The 19,740-nt window shown below is 34.7% G+C and overlaps 3 protein-coding genes across 4 annotated transcripts in view; 2 read left to right on the top strand and 1 right to left on the bottom strand.

Moving 5' to 3' along the window:
• The first annotated feature begins 479 nt into the window (after positions 1-479).
• On the top strand, positions 480-1,894 carry LOC100923805 (putative claudin-24). The gene has a single exon (XM_003773036.2). The coding sequence runs from the start codon at positions 1,238-1,240 to the stop codon at positions 1,892-1,894; it is 657 nt and encodes a 218-aa protein (XP_003773084.1). The 5' UTR covers positions 480-1,237.
• A 1,663-nt stretch (positions 1,895-3,557) lies between these two features.
• On the top strand, positions 3,558-4,264 carry LOC100926163 (claudin-22). The gene has a single exon (XM_003773045.4). It carries the CDS (start codon positions 3,558-3,560, stop codon positions 4,218-4,220), a length of 663 nt encoding a protein of 220 aa, XP_003773093.1. The 3' UTR covers positions 4,221-4,264.
• A 2,099-nt stretch (positions 4,265-6,363) lies between these two features.
• The window catches only part of WWC2 (WW and C2 domain containing 2), a 222,515-nt gene continuing 209,138 nt past the window's right edge, over positions 6,364-19,740 (bottom strand). For both annotated transcript variants that reach the window (XM_031941982.1, XM_031941983.1), the window contains exons 22-23: positions 13,864-13,991; positions 6,364-8,294 (exon numbers count right to left, since the gene is read on the bottom strand). In XM_031941982.1, the coding sequence (XP_031797842.1) occupies positions 8,228-8,294; positions 13,864-13,991 (195 nt within the window). In that variant the 3' untranslated portion in view covers positions 6,364-8,227. The remainder of the gene's footprint in view (positions 8,295-13,863; positions 13,992-19,740) is intronic.

The raw sequence follows: 19,740 nt of genomic DNA, 5'->3' as shown, positions 1-19,740 counted from the left end.
AAGAAAAATAAATCATTCCGTGCATAAACTTCTTAAAGAATCCTGTTTATAGAATTCTTTGCTCCATTCAGGTTCATGAGGAGCTGCCTTTAAGCAGTTTTTAGCCCCACATGCAAAGTCTACACTAGCTACTGGCTTGGTGATTGTGGTCTTTTGGTTTTCCTAGTCCACAAAACCCTTACATGGTCATGCTTAGGAAAATTATGTTACCAAAGAGTGTGTGACCTACCTAAAAAATTAAGTAAGTAGATTCTCAGAGAGGTCAGCTCCCTTTGGTTATTGTTTCATGATTAGGGCTCTTGATTCCTGAAGCATTCTATAGGCCATGGATAATTATTAACAAAATAAACAAACAAACAAACAAAAAAAAAAAAAAAAAAAAAAAAAAGGAAGAAAATCAGGGTAAGAAGGTATTTTGAAGAGTTCTCTCTGGGCCCAGCCTAACTCAGTTGATTTCCTTAAGGAAGTAGAAAGAGAGATTCATAGGGTTCCACTTGTTCCTTTGCTCATTTTTACCTTTATAAATGTATCCACGATCCTTTCTTTTTAAAACTAGCTAAGAATGTTACAGACATTGTCTTTCAACAGAATCCATAAGGGTAACACTATGCAAAAAGCAAACACTTTCTGGCAAGCATCTCCCAAGTGCCAGAGATACTCAAGAACTTGGGGTGGGAACAGGGGAGGAGAAGGGGGGTTGTGTAGGTTGAAGAAGTCAAAGAAGCATAAAGATTATAGGCAAACAGTCTACCTTTCTTTACAAGGCCTTGTTTTACATCCCCGAAATCTCAAATTTAGCTATTACAATGAAGTCCTGTTGCAGAAGGAGCTGGCTTTTTTTTTATCACCACTTAAAATCTAATTAATCCATATTGAAGCACAAAGATTTCTGTTGTATTTTAGGGTGAGGGGTCATAGAGCCTCCTTTGTTCATCCTTAGACTTGTAATCATCAGGCATTGGGGATATAATTTTACCAGCAAATTGGAAGGTAGCAGATCAAATCCTTATCAGAGAACTCAACTCATGGTTTTAACAGAGTCCTTCGTCCTTTACATGAAACCTTATATTCAGGAAGAACAAAAATGCCATTTTAGCTGATCTAAAGGGTTAATTGCAAAAGCTTATATTTGTTGCAGCAAGAAACCAAGACTGTCATAGAACCATCAACTACAAAAGTCGGCAGCTCTTCTAGGGGAGCAAGACAGACATTACTGGAAATTTAAAAATTTGTGACAATGGTTTTAATCTTCAAGAGAATAATTCAATTAGTTGGGCTTTCATTATCTTTATTGGGATGGATTTTGTCCTGTCTCACAACTTACTTGCCGCAGTGGAAGATTCTGAATTTAGAGCTAAATGAAATGGAGAACTGGACTATGGGACTCTGGCAGACTTGCGTTTTCCAAGAGGAAGTGGGGATGCAATGTAAGGATTTTGATTCATTCTTGGCTTTGCCTACTGAGCTGAAGATCTCCAGGATTTTAATGTTTCTGTCAAATGGGTTTGGAGTTTTGGGCCTGCTTGTGTCTGGGTTTGGTTTGGATTGTTCGAGGATTGGAGAAGGGCAAGGAGAACTCAAGAAACGGCTGATGATCCTGGGAGGAATTCTGCTATGGCTTTCAGGAATTACAGCTCTCATTCCGGTGTCTTGGGTTGCCCACATCACAGTTCAGGAGTTTTGGGATGAAACCATTCCAGACATTGTCCCCAGATGGGAGTTTGGAGTAGCTCTCTTTGTTGGTTGGGTTGCTGGATTTTCTCTTCTGCTTGGAGGGTTTCTACTTAACTGTGCAGCCTTTTCAACCGAAACTCCTTCGGGCCACTACACGGTGGCAGAAATGCAAACTCAGTGTCCACACCTGGAAGCTGGAAACACAGATCCTAAAGTGTAGGACTTTTTGGAAAAAAAGGGGGGTGGGGAGAGACGTTTTGTTTTATTGTGGAAATGTGATGCAAAAGAACTTAATTTTATCCAAATGAAAGGCTTCTTTGTTACCTAACAATGTGTCTGCATCTCAGATTTTCTCATTTGATAAGTTGATTTCCAAGGAACATTTCCCCACCTTGGGAGAATGAGAGGAAAACTTATGTTTAAGGAAAATCATTATATCTAATGAGATTTTTACATAGAGGTGGGCAAATAGTTTACTTTGGTCTGCTAATACAAATGGAGAGTACTCTTTTGGTTCTGCAGTAGTCAATTCAGCTCCTTACTTGAACTTTGAAAACATTTTGTTGGCAGTTAGGAACTAATCAGCTTCTCTCTCTCCTTAGGAAAGCAACCCAGATTATTAAAGTATTCTCCAATGCATAATTACACCCAAGACTAATGCTACAGTATTACTTCCACAATCCTTACTTCAGTCTCTTGAGCAATCCAATATTACCTGAACACTCAACAGAGGGGTTTTGTATCCAATAAATTATCAGGCACTATTCTTGACTTTTCTTTTTCTTTCTTTTTTTTTTTTTTAAATGAAAGCGAAGACTCTTAGGACTAATATTCTGTTATTATAGTCATTGGTCAGGCCAATGTTTCACCCCTTCCATAAAAAAAGTTAGTGATTTAAACATAAAAAGAATCCTCTGGTGGTTCATTTATTTCAATGGAAAACTTCATTACTTACCTCAAATAGCCACAGGGACTTTTGACATTGTGATAAAGAATCTGTAAAGATATTAAATCTCTATCTCACAAACTCTTTGTTTAAAATAGGGGTTGTTTACCTTTTGTCTGTCATGGGTCCCCCTGGCAAACTAGTGAAGCCTATGTTTTTAAATACATAAAATAAAAACATAGGATGATAAAAGAAATTATAAGGAAATACAATTATCAAAATATTTTAATTAATAAGTTTATGGACCTTTGGTTTAAAGGCAGATTTTTTTCAACACAAAACATTCACACATGCAAAGAAAATATTAAAAAATAATATATGCACAGAGGCACAAATATGACAACACATAAGTAAGGCAAATAGAAACAGTATTTAATTTATTTTAATTACAAGAAATGTCATATTCAACCAATTAAGGGAAATTTAAACAACATGGAAATTAGTGATAGGATTGATTTGTTCAAGAAATATTTTATGTATTCCTGCTTTTAAAGGCAAATACACAAAACATCACAAGATGCCTAATGGAACATGAGATTTGAAGATTAAATCTATGATATTAAGTAAGGATCAGGGTGGGTCTGATAAACATTCAAAAATTTTCCCTTTTCAATTTTTTTTTGATTTTTGAGAGAAAAAAACATAATCATTAAACAAAGTGACCAATTTATTTGAATGAGAAACTACTTTCTGCAAAATGAGCCAATAGGACATGACCATGACCTTGGCCACACCTTGGAATTACTGGTTTGCAGCATTATTTCCCTATCCTTCTCAAACCTATTCAACATGATACCAAACTAGTAATTCTGGCAAGCGTCCTTCTATATACACAAAGAAAAAAAAATATTTCAGAGCTTTGCATGTGATAACCCAAGTGTCACAGACAGAATTTAGCTCATACAGTACCAACACTCACTGGATTCAACATTACAATATGGCTTTGGTTTTTAGAACTATGGCACAATTAGTTGGACTTTCATTATCCTTGCTGGGATGGATTTTATCTTGTCTCACAACTTACTTGCCACAGTGGAAGAATCTCAACTTAGATCTAAATGAAATGGAGAACTGGACCATGGGACTCTGGCAGACTTGCGTTGTTCAAGACGAAGGAGGGATGCAGTGTAAGGATTTTGATTCATTCTTGGCTTTGCCTGCTGAGCTGAGGATCTCCAGGATTTTAATGTTCCTATCAAATGGATTTGGAGTTCTGGGCCTGTTGACATCAGGATTTGGTTTGGATTGTTTAAGGATTGGAGAAGGGCAAGGAGAGCTCAAGAAACGGTTGATGATCCTGGGAGGAATTCTGCTGTGGCTTTCAGCAATTACAGCCCTTATCCCAGTGTCTTGGGTTGCTCACATCACAGTTCAGGAATTTTGGGATGAGACCATTCCAGATATTGTCCCCAGATGGGAGTTTGGAGAAGCTCTCTTTGTTGGCTGGTTTGCTGGATTTTTTCTCATTATTGGAGGTTCTTTACTTAATTGTGCAGCCTGTTTTACTCAAATATCTCCATCCTTTGATCATTATACAGTGACAGAACTTCAAGATCCAATTCAAAGTCTGGAGATGAAAAATACCCCTCTGAAAATCTAAGAAAAAGGCAACGGTTTTTCTTAAATTAAATTTTCTGCACAAGATACTTGTTCAGCTCTGGATTGGATATAATTATCTGCTCTATGGTCAAACGTCTACTATGTTCTTTAATTTTCTAAAATGCATTCTTCCTTTGGCCATTAGGGTTTGAAGCTACGATCTTCTGAGACTGAAAAATCATTTTCATCTTCCACCCTGAGACCCAAACCAATCAAGACCATTGATGTGACTTATTTTCATTACAGTTGATGAGTTCCTCTAAATTTTAAAATACTTTTGGTGATCGCATTGAACTGGTAAATAAAACATTTGATTAGTGTTTGTCTATACTTAAGGGTTATATACCAAATACCCACTTGAAATGTACTTGCTAATAATTGCAGCACCTTGTGTTTTCACATGATCTGTTACAATGAAACCACAGTATAAGGTCCGTTGCACAAATGTTTTCTTTATATTAGTGCCAATTTTTTCCCCCACATTCAAAGTCATTTTCTGCTCTTTAAAAGCTTAAAGAGGAGGGGAGGGGAGATGTTTGATGAATTTTTTTAATCCACTAAAGGCTTCAGTGCCTATGTTTTTATGTTTACAAAAGAGCCAGTTGCTTTCTTCAACGCCTCCCAACATAGTGAGAATAGAGAAGGACCATTGTAGGATAGGCAAAAAATTGAGGAGCTATTATTGAAGACTGAAGAAAAATATGCTTAAGGTTTCATCAAGTGAAACATGTTTCTACCGGTCCCCATTCAAGGGTCTGTATCACAACCCCCCACTCACTATGGTACAGCTCTCAGTGGCATTTGCAGAACAATACTGAACAGAAAACACCAAGCACTCAGTAATGGGATTCTTTGCCCAGGATACATCTCTATGGGTTGTGCCAGTGTGTAATTAGTCTTATTACAAATAAGCTCATTTTCTGAAGCCTTTTGCTGACTCCCAGAATGAAAACATGCTTAAAAATGTTGAGTTCCTTATCAGTGATTCACATTGACCTATGAAGAACCATATAAAAACAAACTGCTGGCAGGGGGAATTTTTAATAAGCACATTCATATTTGCCATGTAAAGATTTCATGCAAACTCTTCTGCCCCAGCCAAAGAGGGAGATCTTATCTGTATAATCCGATGATCAAATAAAATACCAGACAATGAGTATCTTTGTTAAAAAATTGTATTTTTTTCCCCAATCACAAACACATGGAAAGTGCAGAGACAAAAGTTAATCTATGTGATGTATTTGCATACTTTTACAAACAAGACAAATTAGAACAGAAAACACATTCAGAATTTAACCTGATTAAATATTTAGTTCAGTCCTGAGCATTTGATATTTAATACAGTATAGATAAAGCAATAGCAAAAAAAAAAAAAAAAAAAAAAAAAAAAAAAGATTTTTAAAATTACTTGATTTGTAATTTACAAAATTCAGTTAAACTTTGTTCATTTGGCTAATAATAATATTGTTCTTGTGTCTGTAATACTTAAATTCTGATATGCAAAACTGCAATAACATATTGACAATTGAAACAGGAGATCTAAATATTGTATTGGTTATACTCTTTCAAGAGTAAATTCTATTTTTAACATATTTGTAAGATTAAATTTCATGAATTACCAATTTTTGATCAGTTAACTAACTTTTTTTCACTGTGAATAATTTGGGTTAGTACAAAAATAGCAACATTGTTAAAAGCTGCCCATAAATATGTATGTTATGTATGTAACACTATGGCTGATTTTCAAAGTGAGAGAAAAGAGACACCTTAAAAATGTTTGTTTTTCATTTTTAAAATGAGTAAATTTTAAAAAATCTTTTTTAAAAATCTTGATCTTGGCCATATCTATTAACAAATAGCCTGAGATAGTTTTTATTCTTTACTACTCCTCCAAATTTTTAAAAAAGTTCTATATAATTAACAGCTATTATGGGAGGATTCATAAAGCTAAAAATGATCCAGTATGGCCTCTTTCATGTCAGATATTTTAAATGACCAGAACTGAACTATATTAAACAGAACATAAATAAGACTGTAAATAAATAAAGAAAATAAAATCATACAGCACAACTACACATCATTCTAGACACATTTTACAGAATTAAACTAAGAAGTTGAAAACAGTCGACCTTCATTTAACCTCATATTAAATAAATTTCAAAACTTCTGCAGTTCACATTTGACCTTACAAGGATGAATGGTATTTATTTTTGTTGGTTTTCATACATCTTAAAAAGAATTAAGATGGCAACCTTGAAAAATCTTGGTTCACTCACTTATTCAAAGCAATCCAGTTATATCTTTTTAAAATAATAATTCGCATTGCTTTGCTTTGAATGCACTGGTACATCAACAGTTCAAAAACATGGCTAAGTGGTTTTTTTGTACAAAAATTATAGGTACAGAATTTGCTGGCCTTGATGTTTTGATGACACTAAAAAAGAAAAAAAAAAGTTCTTTTCAAGATAAATTACTTGTTTGTGTAAGGATTCTAGCTTAAGAATAAAAGCACTGGTTCAAAACCACTCTGAATGTGATTTCTTTTTCTTGAATGTGATTTTAAATCCCAGATAAAACTGATTTAGGTTCCTCTCATACTAAGGTTATTGAAATATTGTTTCATCAGAATTAAGAGAGTAGATGATAAAGAGGCTGATATTAATTTAATTTACAATTGCATATAGCGTTTTTCTTTTAAAGCTCTGTCATTTACAATATTGACCCTGAAATGGCTATATTAAGAACTTGCTTCTTTTAAAAAGGAACTGGTTTAAGTAAAGTTAAAGATTCTATTGTGATGAATACCCAACAACTCTATTTCTGGATACCTGTTTATCTGGATCTAGTTTAAAAGCAAACTACTTTTACAGAAAGAAATACAACTAGTTGGGGTGAATTTCTGCCAATTGTTTTTTAGAAAACCCTTCAGACTTTCAAGCATTCTGGTCCATGAAGTGCTGGTTTGAATTCTGCATATAGTGCTTTTCTTTTGAGTCATAATTTAGATCTCAGAAAGAAAGATATCCTGGTACTTGGTCACTGGTTTTCTCTCAAAATGTATTTGGTAATTTTTCTCTGCCTCATTAATTTTGATGACATTGTAAATGAAATCATGCCTCATTCTTCTAGTCAGTAATACTATGATGCTTGTGGTAGAACATTACTAATATCTCTAAAAGTGATTATACCTCGAAGTAAGTGCTAGGCTGTGAGCACTTGTGTAAATTCACCCTCAAGTTTTAAGAAGCAGCTGCCCATCAGGTGGTTTTATTTTCCTGAATTTTAGTTATTTACTATCCTCTTTAAGTATCTTTCTCCCTTTGATGAAATAACAAATACAAGATCTTTAGTGCAGCCAAAAGTACTGTACATTCACAGAATTATATTTATTCCTGCATTCAGTACTAAAATGTTAACTATTTTACTTAGACAAATATAAAAGGCCCAAAAAAAGAGGGAATTTTTTAAGGAAACAAAGTGTTCCAAGTAACAGAAATTGACCCAGCACCTGTTTGGGATGGCCTTACAGCCCTGGAAAGAAGCTTATTAGATGCATGTTGAATTCAAACTTAAAGAGTTATACTCTTCTTGTATAAAAATATTGCATGGCACAGTTGCCATCTTCACAGTCTACTCACATGAAAAGAGGGGAAGAGAGAAATCTTTTGAATACAGTATTTCTCAACAGTGCAGTTCAACAGGGTACACACTGGGTGCTTGTCTTTACTCCATCTTTACAAAATAAAAGCCCACATGCGATGCACACTAAACTGTACAACATCTGTGTACCAGAATTATTCCATTTTGGACATTCAATTTTTTTCCTATTTTTTTTAAACATTCAATTAAATTCATGGTTATTTTACAAATAAGCACATCTGTAGTCTGATGCAAAATAAAAGATCTGGAAGAACTGGTTACAAAAAAAAGAAAGAAAGAAAGAAAAAAGTTCTCCCCTTTCACCTGTCTCTGAGTGAGGAGAGGGGAGAATAATTCAAAATATATAATTTACACATCATCGGCTGGCAAGGGTGGGATGCTAATCTTTGCTCTGGTAAAATAGGCCATCTTCTCCCTGGAATCAAGAGTGAAGAATAAACAGACTTAAATGACTTGCTGAAAATAGCATGTTTAATATCTAGAACAAGAGCTCTATTGTCTTATTAAAAAGCTTAAATGTTTGTTCTCTTCCACACACAACTCCCTTATAAAGTTCATTAGATTTTAGATTTGTATTGATAGTTTTCTTTGGTTTTGTTTTTAACAACAGGTATGAAGGTAACAATGATGGCTGATACTGAATATCTTTAGACCAAACTCCTTATATCTCCTCTTAGAAATGTTTTTAATTCCCCCCCAAATTTAATTAATTTTGTTTGCTTCTCATTTATTTTAAAAAAGTTTTTAGTACTTCTTTTTAGGTTTAAAAAGATGCAGAGTTGGGATAAGGGTTCAATATTTTAAGGATCTGTGATGTCACTCGTGAATGTTATTTTCACTGTACCAGGGATTCTTAATCCAGAGCCCAATAATTCGTTTTTCAGCATGTGAGTAACTATATTTCAATACAATTAGTTCCTTCTGTCATCCTGTGTGTTAGTGTTTTATGTATTTAAAAATATTTTAATTTTTTTCTAAGCATCTGGACATCACTAAACTGTCAAAGGGATCCATGGTACAAAGGAGGTTAAAGACCACTGTGCTAAACCAATAGAGATTAGTCTATAAAAGTTATGGAGGAAAGAAATGGATCCCTTGCAGCAGCAACATTCCAGTAATAAGCTTTTGTGCACTTAGCCTCTCAGGAAAGACCAGTCTCATTCATTCATATTCATATTCATATTCTCTCTCTCTCTCTCTCTCTCTCTCTCTCTCTCTCTCTCTCTCTCTCTCTCTCTCTCTTTTTCTCTGTGTCTCTGTCTCTTTCTCTCTCCCCTTCCTTTTCCACCCTCTCTTACCCCTCAATTTCTGCCAGTAAGTGTCTTTCTAGCTCAACAGATCTTTCTCGATATGGATCTAATTTGTTTTGGTAGTCTCTGAAAAGCCATCATCTCTACATAATGATCAGGCATTGGGGTAAGAACTGAGAAAAGAATACACTAAAAAAAGAATATATCAAAATTTCTCAATGGCATTTTATAAGGGCAGTTGGTATCAAGATATTTTCTTAAGATGTTGCCATAAGGACCATTGATGCCATAACTTAATGTTGCCATTAAGTTATCTAATGATAAGATAACTATGGTGACTATTAACACACTTGATCATGAAAGGAAGAAAGAGGCAAAATATATTCCAAAGGTCAAAAGGATAGAACAAGAGAAAATATTGTAGACTTTATCAAAGATTGGCATAGTATCCCATTTTCTATGAAATTTCCACAGCCCACGGCATTGAAGCACAAATGCTTGAATGTCTCTTATATATGCAGGCTTCTGAGTTGGGATGGAATTGAATAGGATACAAGAAATGAAAGATGACATGGAAGAGAAGGAACAGTCCTCAGTCCAGAATGTGAAGAAATCTGCGTTAACTTGCCCAGTTTGGATGATCCTAATGGTGAGGTCTTAGATAAATCAATTAACTGCTCTAAATCTGTTTTCTCATCAACAAAATAGGGATACCTGTGATCAACTACATCACAGTTCTGTTGCGAAAGGAGTTTCATAAACTAAAGTTTTTTTTTTTTAAATAAATCTGTTATATTAGCAGCAATAATAATGTAATCACATTATTATAGGTTTTATTTGATATTTAATAAATACTTTCTGACTACTAAGTCACTATATTTTGAAAGCTATTTTGATTACATATAGCTTTGAAACTATTGAGAAACTTATCTAGCATAGCAACTTCTATTAAAAACATTGTACTTAAATGTTTACTGATTAGTATTACATCAGAGTGATTGTAGGCAATAGTTCTAAGTATAAAAATCCCAATCCATTAAAGTTTATCTGCTGAATTCTCAAGGATTTTTCAAGATCTGTATTTGTAATAAGGATTTGCTCTATTTGTGAAAGCAAGCAAGCTTCTGCTTGCCACCAAGTCATGTCAGGAAGGATTATTTCGTAGGTGCTAAATTTTTAGTCTGTAGCAACATGTTAGAGTTTCTATTACTATTTTCTTGCATAATCTACATTAATTATAAAATCCAGGCCCCTTAAAGATAACATCTAATTTCTGGTACTGATGACCACGTCTTGAATTATCTGAACCTTGATTTTTTTCTATAAATAAATCTGCATGGTCCAGCCATTTCTCCAATAATTCTTTGCCAGAATATTATTGGCTGAGTATATGATAATGGGGCCCAAGAAGGGCCTTTTGATTCTACCTTCAGATTCCCAGCTATTTTATAGGCTTTATCCAGAAGTAAACCATGGTCAGTTGCATTTGACAAACCCAACAGCAGGTACCTAATGTAAGCTTTTTCTACTGCTTGGTAAATAATGTCCATAGTTGTCTGAGGGAAAGAAGATTTGTGCTTCAATTGTAATTGTATTCAACTGTAATATTGTAAATTTTTTTTGATAGCCTTACAAAATGATCATGGTCCAAAAATGTACACATATGTATATAATGTATATACAAAAATGTAAGTATGACATAAGGTATAATTCTAAAAGTGCTTATTAAGAATGACTTTGCATGAACATAAATTGCTTTGAATATATTATTCTCAATTTTAGTATGCCAGGGAATCTCTTGACATACATAACTACAGCTTTCTCCTTGCTAGCTTCATGTTTAATGTATCTTATCTGAAGGTGCTGAAAGTATTTAAAAGGGTGACTTTTGTTCACTGGTTCAATTTGTCCTTTGGATTCAAACTGTAAGTCTTCTGTCCTTGTCTTTCCTTGGAGTATACTAAGAATTTTATACTTATCAATTTCACAAGACATTCTGGTATCACTGTTTATTATTCATGATTAATTATTTCATGTATTTTTCACTACAGCCATATAATGTGATGTTATTCCTACTCCCACTTGTCTGACTTCTCCCTCTCAGTCTGCTTTGCTGGATCTTTATCCATGTTATGCCCACTGACTGTGAGTATCCCCTAAGGCCATGTCCCAAGTTCCCTTTTCTTCTCCCTCTACACTATGTTATTTGGTCATCTCATAACTCTCACAAATAGTGTCTATATTGATGATTCCCAGATCAAATTCATATAACTCAAATTTCTCTCTTGACCTCCCATTTTGTATTTCCAATTGTCTATTTGACATTTTCAATTAGATGTCCCATATACATTTTAAACTCAATATAGCCAAAAGTAAACTCTTTATGTATCCCCTCTAAATATATTTTCTTAATTTTTTTTTTTTTTGAGGCAAATGGGACTAAATGACTTGCCCAAAGTCACATATTTAGTGCTTCTGGTTTTCCTGACTCCAGGGTTGGTGCTCTATTCATTGTGCCACCAAGGTTCCCTGAATTTTCTTATTACTATCTAAGGAATCATCTTTCCTATCACTTAGGTTTACAGCATAAGAGTCATTCTTGACTCTTCCCTTTCTCTCCTGACCCATACCAATCAGTTACAGATCTTGTATAGATTGTACTTTTGCAAGAACATTGTGATATATGCCTCTGGCGACTCAGGTCCTCATCATCTAATGTTTGGACAACAGTAAATAAGTCTTCTGGTAAGTCTCCCTGACTTGTTTCTCCTCACTCCTATTCTTCTTCTTCTTGGCTGTCTAAATTATATTCCTATGACACTTCTTCTACTCAGTAAACTCTAGCAGCCAGGATGAAATAGAAATCCTTTATTTGATGTTCAAAGCCCTTTATAACTCTCCCACTCCTACTTTTCCAGTCTTTTTCCATCTCAAGCACCCCCATGTATTCTATGATCCTCTTTGCTGTTTTTTCTCATGCTTAGTATATCCATCAACTGATTTACATAACCTGATCCATAACCTGATTTCAGGTTTTCCTCATCTCTGAAATTCTGTTCTTTTTCTTCTTTTCTTTAGCTTCCTTAAAGTACCAGCTTAAAATCTCATCTTCTATAAGAAGCCTTTTATGACCTGGTCTGCCAGAATATAATTGTTTTTATTCTGTCTTCTTTGCCTTTGCCTAGGCTCTTGGGAACAGAAACTTTTTTTTTCTTTAGAGTTTAGTATAGAGTCTGACACATAATAGATATTTAAGTATTAGTTGACTTAATGCTCTACCTACCTGCTTGACTTTTGCTTTCAATGGTCAGTTATGGGAATTCAAAATTTTAAGTAGTCTTTTATTTTATGTACTTTTTAAAAAAATTGCTTTCAGCTGAATAAATGGGTATTAAAATTTTCTGCTGAGCACATCAAATTAGACATTGCTCTAATCTCCTGATAGCTTTCTATGGGTACTCAGCTGTTCACTCAAGTAGCTTCTGCCATGGTGGTATCTGAGGCCTGTTCTTAGAAGTATTTCTTCAGAATTCCACCTTTAATTTTATGGCCCTTTATGGCCACTGAATATATATTGTGGGTAGTTCATAAAATGTTTTTATATTTTCTGTCAACTACTCCAGTGTCTTTACCAAGAAAACCCCAAATGGGGTCACAAAGAGTCAGATACTATTAAAAATGACTCAACGTCTTTTTGTGCATCAAGTTAATTATATAAATATGTATGTCTATACTGGATTTACATATATATATATATATATTTTTTTTTTTTTACCATATTTAACATATATTGGATTACTTGCCATCTAGGAGAGGGGGTGGGAGGAAGGGGGGAAATTGGAACACAAAGTTTTTTTAAGGGTCAATGGTGAAAAATTATCCTTGCATATGTTATGAAAATAAAACGCTTCAATAAAAAATGGCTCAACAATAACAAAATCAAATATTTTGGGGAAATGTGCTATTTCATGATGGTTATAGCAATTATATAATAATTATTATAGGAGATAGCTTTTAAATAATAATAAGACTTAAAAGGGTGGTATAAATGAAAAATATTTTTAAGATTAATTGATAGAGAAACTATGGAATTTATCAAGTGTTCCTTTCATTTTGACTCACTTAAAGTACTGGTGGCAAAGAAGAATAAAGAATGTGGGATGGTGGCTTGGATCACAACAGAATTTGGGAAATTTGGGGATTATGTCTGGAACACCTGAGCCTTTTGTTCTTTTAAACAAGGTAATGTCTGTTAGCTGCAAAAGAAATCACAACACTGGAAGTATGGCTTTGTCTTCATCTAAGAAGTCCCCTCTCCCCCTTTCCCATAAAAGAAAGAATTTCTGTACTTTCTGATCCTCAGAATCAAGATTTCCTAATGAAATATCATCATTGCAATGAGACTTAAAGATACAGATTCAGGAATTAACAACCTTTTAGCAGAATCATGACTATTATTGGTGTAGATTTTTTCCCTTGTTGGTTATTGCATTTGCTAAAGAGGAATAATAGATAACCAATAACCTTTAACCAAGGGCAGGAGAGATGGTTCAGATGCTAATCCTAAACATCATAAATGGTACCAACTTAAGAGAGATTCCTAGAAAACTCAACCAGTAAATTACTCTGGTTACTGAATTACTGAAAAATTACTGAAAAAAGTAGGGTGAGACCAACAAATAAAAAAAAAATGAGAACAACAACAGGGTTGAAAATACAAAGATGCACTACTACCTGAATGATTGCACCTGGAGGGGTATTTTCTGGCTCTGCTCCCGAAGCCGACACACATCCTTGGAGACCTTCCTCATTAGTTTCTCAGCATTCAAATCTTGCTTCTGTTCTTCCTTGGATTGTTCAGCCTGGCCAAAGAAGGAAAAAAATATCCAGAAATGGGCAATTCCCAGGATGAAAAAGGTTGTGGACTAAGATCAGAAGAGCAAACAGATTAGAGATCCTTTCTTCCCCCCAAACTATAGGAGATTCATGAGCAGAACCGACAAAAGGAAGTCAAAGACTAGAGTTGGAGACATCAGTCCCACTGAGAATTCCACATTTTTAAACCTAGGAGAAAGAGAATGTGGCCACAACACATTTGGAAGAAGCCAAACTGCTAGCAAATATACACTTGTGCATGCATATGTCATGTAGAGAAGCTACCATGTACATTTATAACTCTTAACACCAAAGAACACACAGCAAATGAATGAAAATTCATGAATAATCATCTGGTTTACTCAATTCCTCAAGTTAAGTTACTTTAAGCAACCTTAACTTTTCTTTATAGCATGTAACTTAAGCATTGACTGACAATTCCTTGATATGAAATGAAAGATTAGTGAAATTCAAAACTACTTGTGAAATCCAAACAAGGTTTGTTTTCTTTTTTTAAAATTAGTAACCATTATTTGCTTGTTATTAAGGTGTAGTCAGTTAATCAAATAAACTAATTTGTATAATGTATGAAAAGAGGATAATTATTCCTGAATTGACTACTGGTTAATATCTCCCTTAGTATTTGCAGATTACATTACTAATGCTGTAGACTGAAAAGATCCATTTGCCAATCAACAGTTCTTTATGCCCGGGAATACATTTCAAGCTGCCCTATAACTTCCGTGACTGCCACCTCCACATCTATTGACTCCATAACAGGTCCTCTTTGTCTGTACCCAGTTGTAAATGACTCATTTATTTAGGTGACACTCTTTGACCTACGGCTTATGAGGATAGAATATAATCTGTTTTAAATCCATATGGCTTCATGGAAATTTTCTTATTTGTCTCAGTTGTAGCTGCTGCCCCTTCCCATTGGGCCTAATGTTTCTCATCATTCTAACTTGAAAGGATAATTTGGGAGTTCTTACATTTGCTAGTTAAATGACCAAATTCATTTGGAAAAAGATTCTGAATCTTTCTGAACTTTAGTTTCCTCATCTTTAAAAATATATGTAATGATACATATATTACTTACCTTATGGAGTTGTCAGTAAAGTACTTTGTGAATATAAAGTGTGGTTTTCAATTATTATATTTTATTAAAGAATGCTTAAAGTTTTGGAGCAGGATAAAAATTTTAAAATATTCTTACTGGTCTTAAGTTCTAAGAAGCTAAACATGTTAAGACTGCAACAATATGAAAAAGAGGGGAAATTAATCTTTAATACTCAGTTTAAAAACAATAAAAATATGATAAAACATATTAATCCCTTTTCTAATTAAATTTACATTAAATATAAATTATTATAAAATTTTTTATTTCATAAAATTAATGTTGAATACCGAGTATAATCATCAGTTTTAGGTCAAATCTGTAACATAGCAAGATGTATGATTAGCATGTAGGGCAGCTTGGTGGAACTTCAGTGGATAGTGTTCCAGGCCTGGAGTAAGGAAGATGAATTCAGATCCAGCTTCATATACTTACTGGCTGTGTAAGTATGCTGTGTAAAACCTGAGCAAATCATTTAACTCTGCTTGCCTTTATTTCCTCATCTGTTAAATGAACTGGAGAAGGGAAATGGCAAACCACTTCAATATCTTTACCAAGAAAACCCCAAATGAGATCACAAAGAATTGGATACAAGTGAACAAGAACTACAAGCTGAAACCAAAGTAGAATAGAAACTCTTAAGAGGCATCTAGCATAGAATGTTGGGCCATGGACAGTGTAGTCCACAAGTCGGAAAGAGCTGGACATAACTAAATGACTGAAGAACTGAATTAAACTAGTTCTAAGCAGCAGCAAGGTGGGAAAGTGGATGGAATACCAGGTATGGAGTCAGGAAGACCCGAGTTCATATCCAGCCTTAAACAAACTTCTAAATGTGTGACACTGGGCAAATAACAACCCTGTTTGCCTCAGTTTCCTTATCTGTAAAATGAACTGGAGAAGACAATGGCAAACCACTCCAGTGTTTCTGCCAAGAAACCCCCAAGTGAAGTCATAAAGAGTCCGACAACTCAACACAACAGCAACAAAAAGAAAAACAGAGTTCTCCAAAGAATTGCAAATCTTTACTTTGGTAAAAATGAAAAAAATCTTCAGATCATTAATAACAAATGCAAAGCAAAACAATTTTAGGTTTTTACCTCACGACTAGCAAAGTGGCAAAGATGAAAAAGGAAGGCAAAGTTAACGTTCAAAAGGATGTCAAACTATGGGCACAAATATTAGTGTATTGTTGGTGATACTGTGAATTAGCACAATCATACTGAGAAGTAGTTTGGAATCATGCAACTAAAATGGCTAAAATGTCCATATACGAAATTCCACTGTTAGACATATACCCTGGAGAGATCAATGATAATAACAAAAGCTCCATATACAAAGTTTTTTTTGAGGGGAAGTGGGAGAGGACAAAGAACTATTTTGAAACAAAATAGACGTCCATCAATTGGAGAATAGCTAAATTGTGGCACGAAATTTTATTGATAAATATAGACATATATGGATATTTTTACATGAACTAGTACAAAGTGAAGTAAGCAAAACCAAGAAAACCCAGTATGACCACTACAATGTAAATGGAAAGAAGAACAGCTATAACAAAAATAATCAAGTAGGTATCTGGACAACTAGAAAGGATGGTTTTGGGGAGAAGTTTGAAACATGTGATTCTCAACACTAATTGCTGCCCAAACCAGGTTCTTATGTGATTTTCTTAGCCAACATGTGGCCTGCAGCAATCTTTATATAAATTTTATTGGCCCCCATTTCTACTTGAACTTGACACCTCTGGTCCAGAAACAACAGGAGTTTTTCATGCTAATCAATTATCAAAGATGATGCTACCTAACTATCATCAGTTGGACATAGCACTTTAGGCAACTTTTCCATAAGTGGAAAGAACTTTGTTCTCCCTTGGTCAATAGAATGACTAATGAATTACAGATCCTGTAATCTGTATCTGGCTCTTATGGGAAGAATTAGCACAGGAAGGAGGTACATGCTCATGGAAGGCTTGTACAGACCCTAACAAGTTCTTCAAGCACACAATCATTTTTCCCACAACTGTTTAAATTTTCCTCTTAGTAAATCAGTGATTTTCACAATCTGGTTTTGGAACTTGCATCTCAAAAAATAATAATTTTATAAATATAACCACTTTTAGAAGAGAAGGAACATCACAAAAATAAATTATTCAATGTGTACTTTAATTTAACTGGTGGGAAGCAGAGGTACAGATTTTTTTAAAAATAAAAAGCATTCTATACTTAATGATGATGACAAAAGATAGCATTACAAAGCACTTTAAAAAATATCTGATTTTATCTTAACAATCCTGGGGGAGTAGTATTCCCATTTTACAGATGAGGAAACTATTTGAACTTAAGAATTCCTGCTTTCAGGTTCAGTACTCTCTAGTTGCCACTAATGAAACTCTATTAGAGAAGAATGCTTCTCTTTCTGAGTATACTCAAGAACTCTATTAAAGAAGTAATTAAGGCTAAAATAGTTACTATTATAATGCTATGTGACTTATTAAATCAATATTACATGGAAAAGAACAAATCAGAAAAGGGATCTTTCCATTGGACACAGTCAGATATCATCAGACTAATTTTCCCCGAAGAAATTATTTTTATCAGAAGGGTGGTTGAAGAAGCTTACAAAACCCCACCCTCATTCTTTTATTTGTTAAACTCCATCTGAAAGGAATTTTGGTTTACACCCCTTTGTTTGGAACCTCTCAGCCTAGTTCCTCAAACAGAATGCCTAGTGGTTGATGCTGATAATTTCAACTATTAGCATTTTTGTGGTTATTAAAAAATTACTTTGAAACTTGGTTTTATTTGTTCAAAACAGGATTTTTTGCGGCAGTTTTCTGGTGAATGAGCCCCTTTTATTTAACTCTTTTTACTACTATCAGAAGCAATCCTTTAAAGCTGTGTTAAAAACCCAGTTGTTACAGACAGCAGAGGCAGAAGGCAAAGGACTTAAACTAGAAGGCTCTTTGCTCAATTCTATTCATTCTAGACCCTGGGCTGAAGATGAGAGATCCAAAGACAGTGACTGCTCCAATGCATCTACTTGCTGCCTTACAGAGTCTCTGTGCTGAGGGATCTATCTATGTAGCTGAGTTTACAGATGCATAATCAAGAGAGGCTGGTGAGGAGTTATGGTTGAGGCCGATCTGCACAAGTGCAGTTTGCAGCCTGGAAGCAATCTGATCTGGGTGATCGGATCCATAACTAAAGGAAGTTCATTACTGTTGTGCTATTCATCCTTTCTTCTCAAAGAAGGCATCAGGAGGGTGGATCTTGACTAGCAAGTGAACTGGACTAAGTGAGGCTGGGCTGGGCAAAACCACCGGCCTCACACATTTAACCAAGAACGGGAAAACAGCAAAAAGTAAGGAAATAAATAAGCAAAGAGAAACTCCTAATGCTAATAGAGTAAAGAGTCCTAAGTTAAGATGGAGGTGATGTATTGAAATGTAATTGGAAAATATTTAACAAACTAAATAAAAAATCAATAAAGCACATATAATCACATTTTAAAATGAAATCAATATGTGGCCCACAGGGATCCTTGTGTACAGATTAGTAGTCCCTGTTTCTATTTGAGTTTGACACCATGTGTTAAGAATCCTAAAATAAAGCTCTAGAAAAGAATACTCTGTATTTTAACTACAAGCTGAATCTCAAGGGAGTGGGAAGAATGTGAACATTAAGGAAGGAACTACTGAGTACTGAGGACCCATGGGATGAAGTTCTTTCTAAACATTCAGAAATTAAGACTGGCAGGAAACCAGCAAAGGGCATGGGCTGATTGCATATAGGCATATATAAAGATTGTGTGATGCAGTGGAAAGAACTAATTTGCCACCAGCTGCTCTGCTTGGGTCTCACTCCAGCAGCAGCACCATGCACCTCCCCTCCAGCTTAAGTTCATCACCAGGAAACTCATCATCATAGAGATTGCTTCTGTTTAGGTCCTCATACCTCATCAGTGCCCTCAGTTGCTTCTGCCCTTCTGATTTAGAAGAGGGCTAGAGAAGAGCAAAAAGACTTCTTCTTTATAGAGGACTCAAAACCCCAGACACCTATTTATTTACCACCAGCTATTCCCCTTGGTTGACTCCCACATTATGTCCCCAGCTGGGTATTAATACTGCCATCCTCATTACTCTTTCAGTTTCCTTTTGTGTACTGTCTTTTCCAATTAGAATGTAAGCTCCTTGAAGGAAGACTGTTTTTTCTTGTGTTTCCCCAGCGTTTAGCACAGTGCCTAGCAAAATATTTATCATATCCATTTTCAGACAGAAAATTTTGATTTAATATGGTTTTTAATCCTGGTTTGGTCATCTACCAATGGGACCTTGGGTAAGTCTACTTAACTTCACTGCATTTCAGTTTCCCTATTTCTAACAAGGAAAGGACTAGACTAGATGACCAATAGGATGGCTTCTAGCTCTAAATGTATGAATGGACTGTCCACAAAATCCCTGAAAGTATTTGGAATGCCTAATTTAAAAAACTGAGGTGATAAAGGATGAAATTAGAATTCTTGATGAAAAAAACTCAAAATAAACAATATATAGTAAAGTAAGCAGAATCAAGATAAAATACATGATGACCACAACACTATGAACAAAAAGCATAAAA

The sequence above is a fragment of the Sarcophilus harrisii genome, chromosome 6 (genome assembly GCF_902635505.1).
Source record: "Sarcophilus harrisii chromosome 6, mSarHar1.11, whole genome shotgun sequence".
NCBI lineage: Eukaryota > Metazoa > Chordata > Mammalia > Dasyuromorphia > Dasyuridae > Sarcophilus > Sarcophilus harrisii.
Note: the sequence above shows the minus strand (reverse complement) of the source record. Positions and strands in the feature narration are given on the sequence as shown.

Excerpts from the sequence above, each read along its gene's own strand:
- LOC100923805 (XM_003773036.2), top strand. The coding sequence starts at position 1,238 with ATGGTTTTAATCTTCAAGAGAATAATTCAATTAGTTGGGCTTTCATTA.
- LOC100926163 (XM_003773045.4), top strand. The coding sequence starts at position 3,558 with ATGGCTTTGGTTTTTAGAACTATGGCACAATTAGTTGGACTTTCATTA.